We start from the raw sequence: 10,081 nt of genomic DNA, 5'->3' as shown, positions 1-10,081 counted from the left end.
AAAGATCTTTAAAAATCTGTAGACAGGCCAGATGAGATTTATATTTCTGTCTGCAGTGGTTTAAAATCTTCATGAAAAGCTTGAAGACTGATGTTCATTTTAATGATACCACTCTAGAGGCCCTGAGCAGACAGGGGGATAAATCTGACAACTTAAATGTTCAAACAGCGAGCACGCAGACACTGAGGGATATCGTTTTTGGGAGTCTATTTTTTTAAAGCTGAATGCAGCAGAGTTAACTCTCTGAAAAATGTTAAAGGCATCCCGTAGCCTTTCATCCCATATGGTAAAAGTCTGAGGTTATCACAAGGCAAACGTTTGTCCCAGTAGCACTTTTAATTGCGACATACTGGACTTATAAACAGATGCTGGGTTAACGAGAAGGAACCTTTTTTTTCTGTCTTTGCATATATTTGCTCTGTGTTAGTCACATTAATATCCACCTTAATGCACCACACCTGTGTGTTTCTTTATATTTTTGTGTAGTTGTAATCTCAGAGGGAATGGGGAACATTTCATTGCTCTATTTGTTTGTTCTTGAAGAAACAATAAATAAATAAATACAGATTTTTTTAACTGACTGACTGGAATTGAAATCCATTATTACCGCTGCCAGGGCTTTAATGTTTTTGAGGTGTTTGCATGTGAGTGAGTTTCATTCTGTCTGTAAACAGGATAGCTCGAAAAGTTTTGAATGGATTCTGATTAAACTGTGTAGAGTTCATCCACAGAGGTCTTCAAAGTCAACTTGATGATTTTATTGGTCAAAAAGTCTCATAACTTAGAAACTTTGAGTGTTACAAGTGTGCTGTGTACTGCCAACATAAAGAAAAGACTGATTGAGCTAAAGGTCAAAGTGATGATAATAAAGCTAAATAGAGCAATTTATTAAAACTGTTCTTACTGCCTTGGTTCGTATTGGCAGCAGAGAAAATGTGACTATTTAGAAAAAAAACAAAATCTCCCTGTGAGGCCAACATATTTAGAAGTAACCATACAGACTCGATCAGTAACACACGAGTACACACAGCAAAATAAAATATACAAATATTCACGAGGCAAACAGGGGAATATAAAAACAACATTATACGCTTCAGAGCAAAGTCTTGAGTTCTCTTCGGCCAACTCGGGCAATCCAGTAATGTTCAGACAGAACACAGCAGTCTCCGGGACCTTAGATACACTTAATCGTGCAGACCAATCAAATCCTTATTTGATTTACAGCTGAGTCAGAGAGGAGGGAGCTGCTAATATGAGCTTTAGGGAAGGAGTCAAAGGAGCTTGCAAAGAAAAGCGTCTGGACTTCTTTAAGTTGCTTGAAGACGTTTCACCTCTCATCCGAGAAGCTTCTTCAGTTCTAAGGTCAAATGGTGGAGAGTCCCAGATATAAACCTAGTGGGAGTTTCCCCCCACAGAGGGACAAAAGGACCCCCTGATGATCCTCTAATCGCCTGAGCCAAGGTGGGAAACTGGGCGTGGGTCCCAATCAGCCAGAGTTTCGGGTGTGTTCATTGTGAAACCTGGCCCCACCTTATCATGCGAATTCCTGAGGTCAGATGGCCCAGGATGTGAGTGGGCGTTAAGGCGTCTGGGAAGGGATCTCAAAACTGGATTATAGATGGCAGAGAGTTGGTGTCGTAAACCCCCGCCTCTGTTCAAAGATGGTCGCTCACAGTGGACATAGAGGGCTTCTTTCACTCCTCTTTCAAACCATCTGTCCTCTTTAGGGAAGGAGCGCTTTTATTTTTCATATATAAAATCATGGCAGCACAGGGACAAGCTCTAAGAGGCAAGACCCCAGGCTGTGTAAAGATAACCCTGAGACATCACAGCAGGCAGGGCATACGTGGAACACCAAGAAGCTGTCATAGTAGAAACATCTGTGCTGAGTATGGCCTGGAAGTCTTGAGGTCAAAATGGGAAACGCCTCCTAGGCTAGGATAATGACCGAGCTAAGATCCTGTGGGACTTCCAGATACAGACAGACGAAGTGGTGATGGCTAACCGACCGGACATAGTGGTGGTAGACAAACAGAGGAAGACGATCTGTGTGATCGATGTAGTGATACTGAATGACAGCAACATCAGGAAAAAGGAACAGGAGAAGCTGGAGAAGTACGAAGGGCTCAGCTGGAGAGGATGTGGAGGGTGAAGGTAACAGTGGTCCCAGTGGTAATCAGAGCACTACTCGCAGTGGCACCCAGGCTGGGCGAGTGGCTCCATCAGATCCCATGAACAACGTCTGAGATCTCTGTCCAGAAGAGCGCAGTCCTAGGAACATCTAAGATACTGCGCAGGACCCTCAAGCTCCCAGGCCTCTGGTAGAGGACCTGATCTTGAAGGACAGACCGTCTGCAGGGGTGAGAGGGGAATTAGAAAAAAAAATCTTATATATTTATATATTCCCCATTAACGCCACTGCTTTGACAGACAAGCACAAACAGAATACTGAGAAGGGAAATTCAAACAAAACTTCAAACAGAACAAACACGACTGGTAGAAATACGTAAACTTCACTGCAGTGTTTCAGAATTCCCACAGGGGGGCGTGCTGGTCGAATGGTAACAACGCGGAGGTTTTACAGGATCAACAGGTGACCGATCATGTACAATATTCCAGCAGAAGCAGTGAAAGTATCTCCGGCTGTTCACTCAGGTGTCAGGAAACCAAATCAGACTTTTGCTCACTGGCTGAATGCGTTTCTTTGTAAAACTCACTGAATTCTCGTGGCTTCTGTTTCTGTGTTGACCCTGTCACACCTGGACAGGGCCCACCTTTCTTCCTCGGTGGTGTGAAAGTGGCGTATGTGTCACTCGGGGTTTGGTAAATGTTTGGGATGCTGAGAGCCCCTCACCCTGGAGCGGGGTTCTGTGTTGCGTCTGTTTCCTGCTGGAGACGTTTGCGCGCAGAGCAGGCGCGCGATCCTCCACGAGCCTCGCCTTTAACGTTGCTGGACGCACGCGTGACAGTGTGAACGATGAATGACTCTGTGTCCAATTTCTCCACTTGGAAAGCGGAGTCTGCGCTCGTTTGCGTGGGATTCGCCGTCATCTTCCTGCTCGGCACGGTGGGGAACTCTCTGGTGCTCGCGGTCCTGTTTCGCAGCGGGCAGATGAACACCAAAACCACCAACCTGTTCATCCTCAACCTGGCCATCGCGGATCTGTGCTTCATCGTGTTCTGCGTGCCCTTCCAGGCCACTATCTACACTCTGGATGAGTGGGTGTTCGGACCTGCAGTCTGCAAAGTGGTGCACTTCATCATCTTCCTCACCATGTACGCGAGCATCTTCACCCTGACAGCCGTGTCCCTGGACAGGTGCGCGATCTCTGCAGTTTATGAGAGTTGCTCTGGCCTGTTAGCCGCTTCTGTAGCGTGTCTACTTTCAGATTACTGAAACAAAACCTAAAACACCTAAAGAACTTAACTATTATTCTTTATGTCTTTTTTATATAAAACCTCAGACAGCTTCAACCCGTCGGGCTAGGTTTCCTTTGAGCATGAGGGTGACCATTAAGTCACAATGTCCCGATTTCTAGTGGATTTCGTGCATTTTCTTTATCAATTTAAGATGAAAAATGTCTTTTATATAAATGGAAATAGACAAATTAGGCAACAGGTGATACTTCAGCAATTAATGGAATCTAATCGAGAGCAGCTCAGAGGATTCAGTTCTACTTTTAGATCGTTATTCTCTAAACATTCTCACACAGACATGATTTGTTCTTCCATCTTTGTTGTGTTTGCGTTATTATAGGTTTCAGCCCTGGAGTGTAATGGTTACACTGTTCTGTCTGATATCAGATCAGTTTTAAAAGACGGAACTGATCTGATATCAGATTGAGATGGAGATGAAAAACCATCTTAAATCCTCAAGTCAACAAAAAAAACAGCACGTCTGCGCATGTTTTAAACTTTCTGATATTAAGACGGTGTTGAGGCAAACTTTCAATAATTGTTTCAAAAACTGTGGGTCACAATATTTTTAATTCTCATGCAGGAAAAAATCAAGGAGGTTCTCATTTCTTCTGAAATTCTCAGAAATCTGGTCAGAATAGAGCCTAGATGTTCCCAAGGTTACTGTAATTAACTGAAACTGAAGTAAAAAATAAAAATTAAAACTCGACTCTTAAAAAATGTAAACCAACTGAAAAGATTTGACTCTGGATGTCAGCAAGACTGTGAGTCAACATCTTTACAAAGTTCTGTTTTTATTGTAAGGCTTGTACTGGTTTCCTCTGATCTATGCCATCTGTACAATAATAATCAAAAAAGACCAAAACAAACATGAAACTCATAAGAACTCAACTAAAATTAAGCATTTTCAACCAATAGAAATTAAACTGAAACAAACAAATCTGCTCTGGAAACTAAATGAAAAAAAAGTCAAAATGAACTAATAATAATAAATAAAAAAAGAAAAATACAAAACTCTGTCCCAAAAAGGAGCCTGCCATGTTTCTAGTGTAGAGTACTTAAGTTTTATGAATTTAATATACTACACAGTGGAAAAGAACTCTGCTAGACAAATTTTATAACAAATCATTTTGATTTTTTAACAAGGCAAAGATGTGTTTATGTCACACCCCTTACAGCAAGTTTTATTAACATTTGTATTACAAATCCGAACATGAGCAGCGACCCGGACTCTTTAATCACTGCAGGAGCCTCAGACTGGACTGGAAACACCAGTGCTGTCAAAAAAAAACTATCTTAAAAATCATAAAACAGAAAAAGACAAGTCAGAGGCAACAGGTGTACAAGACGAACCCCGTCAAACCCGCAGGCAGTCATGCTCAGCTTGCATCCTGGTATTTATCCCAACACACCCAGGTCTGGGCCTCAGGGACAGATGCAGTGTGATTGGAGTCATCCTGTTTTTAATGATTTCTCCGAGATACAGCGAGACGGATGGCACAGAAGAGAATGTTAATGGGAACATTTGTTTGTTTAAAGTCTCCAACTGAATGGTCGAGATTACAGAGAGCAGACAGCTCAGGGTACAAGTGGACAGAGGTGAGGCCGACCCTGGGCCAGACTCAGACACAAACATACGAAGCACTGATCTGATACATATGTTACAGTCACAGCTACAGAAGCACGCGAATCTGTAATCTCAGACTCTGAACTACCAGCTCAGCTCACAGTAGATTTGCTTTACGTTTTCTACTTTTATTCTAATGCTTCTTTTCTTCAAATTAGCGGCACTTTTTCTTCATCACTTTGAAATATCTCTCATTTCAAAAATTCAATTCCTGCAAACAGCACTGTGCACGTTTATAGGCACTAAAATTAAAAGAAAAAAACATTTTTTGTCTCAGAAACATCCATAACCTTTGCACGGCGCTCTATACATCCGCCTACAAAGCACGAAAAGTTTACTTACACTCGTCTTATCATATTAATTTGAGTCTGCACAACATCTGAGGATTACAAATGAAGGGAAATAAAAACTCTGAGCCAAGAAATTGAGTTAGAGTGTGCAGGGAACCAGGGGAGAGCTGATAATGATGACATTTGTCTTCATAAATTTCAGGTAGCACAAACATACAAGCAGCAAGATTTGGTTTATTTCTGTGTTCTGCACTTTGTATGAAGGTAACTGATGGATTAAAAAGTCTTTGTGTCATTATTTTTACAGGCAGCACAGTGTTCCACATGTGGCAGATATGACATAAATTACATCTTCTAGCTTTAATTATCTGGCAAGATCAGAGCCGGGCGAGGTCAAGTTCCAAAAATCAGTGTGCTCAGTGGTCATATTTAGAGTTTCTCTTTTAATAAAGATGTTTCTTAGTGAGTGATGATTATGTAGCTTTGCTAAGTGTTTGAACTGTAGGCCAACCTGGTTAACGTTAGAGGCAACATGTGGATAACATCTGGCGTAGTTTAGACTCACATCTGGTGCCAGAACCGAAACCCAGCATAGAGCCAGCTGTGGTCACACAGCAAGCTGAAGCGTCAAAGAACTGCAGTTCCTATTACGGCCACTTGAGGGTGGCTTGTTTCTGCGAGTATCAAAGTCCCTAAAAACACAATTCAACTCAAACTTTAAAGACCTTTGAACAGCCTCGAGAACTGTTGTTTAAGAGCACTTTAAAAAAGACAAGTCTGGATCCTTGGAAGCAAAATATATTTTTAAAAAACAGTTAAAATTGTATAAAGGCTTTGGCTGTTTTTATGATGTTAATGGTCGATTTTTAATGCCGTTATCAGATATGGCTCTATGATTATCATTGTATAATACAGACAGGGCTGATCATATATTTATTTATGTTGGTTAGCTTTACTGTTTCTGCTCCATCTTTATTTTTTGAGATTTCATCTTTTTCCAACGTCTTCATCACGTGTCTTCCTCTGCTCCTACAGGTATTTAGCCATTTGCTACCCGCTCCGCTCCCGAGAGATGAGGACGCCAAAGAACGCACTCACCTCCATCGGCCTCCTCTGGGCCCTGGCCTTGGTTTTCTCTGGACCGTATCTCAGCTACTTCTCACAGATGGACCTGGCTGGCACTGTTGTGTGCATTCCTACATGGGAGTCCAAACCTCGCATCATAATGGATATGTGCACGTTTGTCTTCGGCTACCTCGTTCCCGTGCTGGTGCTCGGCCTCACCTACGCCCGCACCATCCGATACCTGTGGACCAGCGTGGGCCCCTTGAAGGACATGTCCGAGTCGAGGCGGGCCAAGTGGAAAGTCTCCAAGATGATCATCATAGTCGCTGCTCTCTTCTGCCTTTGCTGGCTTCCCCATCACCTGGTAATCCTCTGCATGTGGGTGGGCCGATTCCCGCTCAACTACACCACCTATGTCCTCCGCATCCTCTCACACTTTGTGGCCTACGCCAACTCCTGTCTCAACCCCATCGTCTACGCCCTCGTGTCAAAGCATTTCCGCAAAGGCTTCAGGAAGGTGTTCAGCTGCTCGCTGAAGAGGAGGGAGGTGAATAAGGTGCATGTTCAGGCAGTGAACATGGTCAGCAGCATCGATGTGTCCAATTAAAGGTAACAGCCTCAGAGGAAGAGCCAGCCATCTACCACATGCTGAGTTCTAAACTAACAACGCTGATCACAGAAGATCAAGGTCTTCACAACAGTCTCCCGACCTCCAGGACATTTTTAGCCATCAAAGGCTGGCAGATGGCAACATTGTCTACAAATTCAGTCGAGGAGTCTGTTACATAAGACTGTTTCGCAATCTTTACATACATGTAAATTAAAATGTACTAAGTCGGATCAGTTAATTAAAGTCAAAATCAGCACGAGAGAAGACGATCTTCACGAAACTATCTTAAGGTTGAGATGTCTCAGTTAATTTAAAAATATATAACAGATACTAGCTTTGGATTAAATTGATCCAATAGATGTCTGGGCACCCTCAGTGATGCTTTCTAAGGCCAGCACTTGGTGTGATCGCCTGATTGGATCCTGGATTTGATGACGGGCGTTCCTATGAGTGAATTGATGTAGTCTGTTCGATGTGATGCCAAACCTGACTGGTGTTCCCCACTGGGACTTTTTCTGTCCATGCATTGTCCCAGAAATGATCAGTGTACTTGAATGAGTTGTTGTACATAGAGAATATTCATGGTCCCCATTGGATGAATCGGACCTTCCCTCTATCCCAGCCGGCCGGCAGGTGAAACCTTAGATGTGACCTGTAGTTTCTGTCGCTCTGGGCGTGTGAGCTTGAGAACAAAACAGTCACTGTCTTTAGCTTTTATTTCATGCTGTTTATATGCAGTAGTGGAGAAATCTGTGTATGGAAGGTTGTCTACTGACACAACCCGGCTCAAAAAGGAAAGACCAGACAAGGCAGGGACTTAGAAAATGATCATTTATCACCCAAACACGACTAAATCAAAAGAATGTGTTCATCAGGAGTGTAAAGCACACACAAAGTGTGTAGAAAGTAAGGAAAATCCCAGGAATTGTGCTGTAGATAAGACAGTCCGAGTCAGAGTCGGGACAGAGAGCCTTGAAGAAAGGAGGGAGCTTTGCTTCGCTGGGCTCAGGGAGCTAATTATCCCCCCATTAGCTCCTGCAGAACAAAGCACGGCACAAAAACCAAAACTAAGACAAGCATTTTCTGACTCGTTCTCCGGCGTCATTCTAACACCTTAGTTCACCTCAGGATTACTGCTAATCTCTTAAAAAGCTGTAATTAAATAGATAAATAATTGATTGATCGCACAAGCGAAATTACAGTGTTACAGCAGCAGCATGAAAAATAAACATAGTACAGTTTACAATAAATAAACAACATGAAGTGGCACAGGTGTGCAGTCAGAGCTTTACACTGTGAGAGTGCAAAAGCACACAGCAGTATGTTTGAGTAAAATGCAACTGAAAAATATAAAATCATTTAAATAATTAATCATTAAGGAAAATGTGCTCAGCATTAACTGAATGTGTCGCAGTCAAGTAAATTTTATTTGAATATATTCCATTAAATTCATTTTTTTTTATTTAGAAAAAACTTTAATGGAACATTTACAGTTGAAATGGGGCCGTTACGCACATTTGGGATGCGTACCTGAATTCAACATTTTGGTTTCCATATTCAAACATTTATTAGTAGTTGAAAAATAAAGGTGTAAAAACAGTTGGAAAAGGCTCAGCCTCCACGCCATCCGCCCGAAAGTTGATCGAGACACTGACATTTACATATTTAAACTTGAGTCTGATTACGACACTAAATATTTTATTAGCTCCGTTAACTTCTGTTTTATGTTGTGCTTCAGTGTAGCTGCTACATTATTACATGCCAGCTGTGCCTCGTAATGCATGTTGGTGCAGGCGGGAGATCTGTGAGCGTTAAAATCATCACAAATCAGCAGAGTTTCAAACAGTTTTCAGTGCATTTGTTTTGGTTTTAGTTGTAACAGTTTCAGTCGCCGCATTAAAACAACAAAAAGTGTGTTTAATGCACCCGGTCCTGCTCTGCGTGTTTCTGTAACTGCTATTCAGCTACATACATATGTTGATTCTTACTGTATGTCATAAAGGGCAAAATATCATGAATCTACGTCTCACGCGTGGAGTGTTTCTCTCTCAGGACCGTAACAGAAGGGGTTCATTTCAGCTGTGTCTAAATGACCTGATGCTTTTATTAATATGTAACTCTGGTGTTTTGTGTGCACATGTACTCAGCATGAGGACGCTGCGCAGGAGGTCACGCAACAAGGCCCAGAGCTGTGCTAAAGACACACAAAGAACATTTTAAAGCGCGAGGCCATGTTAGCATTTCTTATTTAGTGACTTGACTTTAAAAAGCACTTTTTAAAAGTGTGTCAGCCAATTACAACAAAAAAACAGAGGGATGCATAAAAACCAAGATAAAGATAAAGCGCTGCTTATTAAATGCTTTTTTGTGGTAATAAACAATAAATAAATAACATTTTTAGATATAGGCAAGCTGTGAATCATGAAGATGTGAAATACAATAAATCGTCATTTTCATGTCACAGCTGACTCACTGAGTCAGACATCTTGTTGAAATCACACTTTTCTTTAATCTCAGGCTGCTCATCAGGTCATTATGAACAGATCGCTCATTAAAATGGCAAAAAATATTTCTGTCAGATGGTTAAAGGTCTGGTGTAAGAGCTTCTTGTTTTAATATATGTATGTAGGCTGTCAGTACGTATACTTTTACTGGTCAGCTGCTGTTTGTTGATTGTATTTAGCTGGCAGTGTACCAACAGAGAGCTGATCTGTTACTGTGAAGTGAGGCGTTCCTGGTGTTTTATATGCACAAGTGTTGCTGTGACGTACAGATCATGGTCAGAGCTGTTAAAATAACACCACTGAGCTGCATCTGAACATGTTGTTTTTGGTGTCTGTGAAAAGAGACACCTGTAAATAACTTTGTTGCTTTAAAGCACTTATTTCTGTCCATTCTGCTACTGTTGTTCAATAAAGCTCCATGAAATCATTTTGAGAAAGGAAGAAGCTTCCTCTCGTCTTCACAGCCGGCACTTAAAATATAAAAACCACCTCGTGGTCGTCCTCGACTGAGAAAGTAAAGAATCTAAGAGCGTGTGGGCAGATGCGTTTGCTGATCTGAAGCTGGACT

The 10,081-nt window shown here is 41.9% G+C and overlaps 1 protein-coding gene across 1 annotated transcript; it reads left to right on the top strand.

The window, feature by feature from the left end:
* Positions 1 to 2,593: 2,593 nt before the first annotated feature.
* LOC146664087 (galanin receptor 2a) lies at positions 2,594 to 9,333 on the top strand. Its single transcript, XM_085415385.1, has 2 exons — positions 2,594 to 3,318; positions 6,370 to 9,333. The coding sequence occupies exons 1-2, from the start codon at positions 2,978 to 2,980 to the stop codon at positions 7,004 to 7,006; spliced, it is 978 nt and encodes a 325-aa protein (XP_085271511.1). The 5' UTR covers positions 2,594 to 2,977; the 3' UTR covers positions 7,007 to 9,333.
* Positions 9,334 to 10,081: the final 748 nt, after the last annotated feature.

Source organism: Rhamphochromis longiceps, linkage group LG8 (assembly GCF_057381845.1).
Source record: "Rhamphochromis longiceps isolate RC_006_pf linkage group LG8, R_longiceps_female_GT1.1, whole genome shotgun sequence".
NCBI classification, from domain to species: Eukaryota; Metazoa; Chordata; class Actinopteri; order Cichliformes; family Cichlidae; genus Rhamphochromis; species Rhamphochromis longiceps.
Note: the sequence above shows the minus strand (reverse complement) of the source record. Positions and strands in the feature narration are given on the sequence as shown.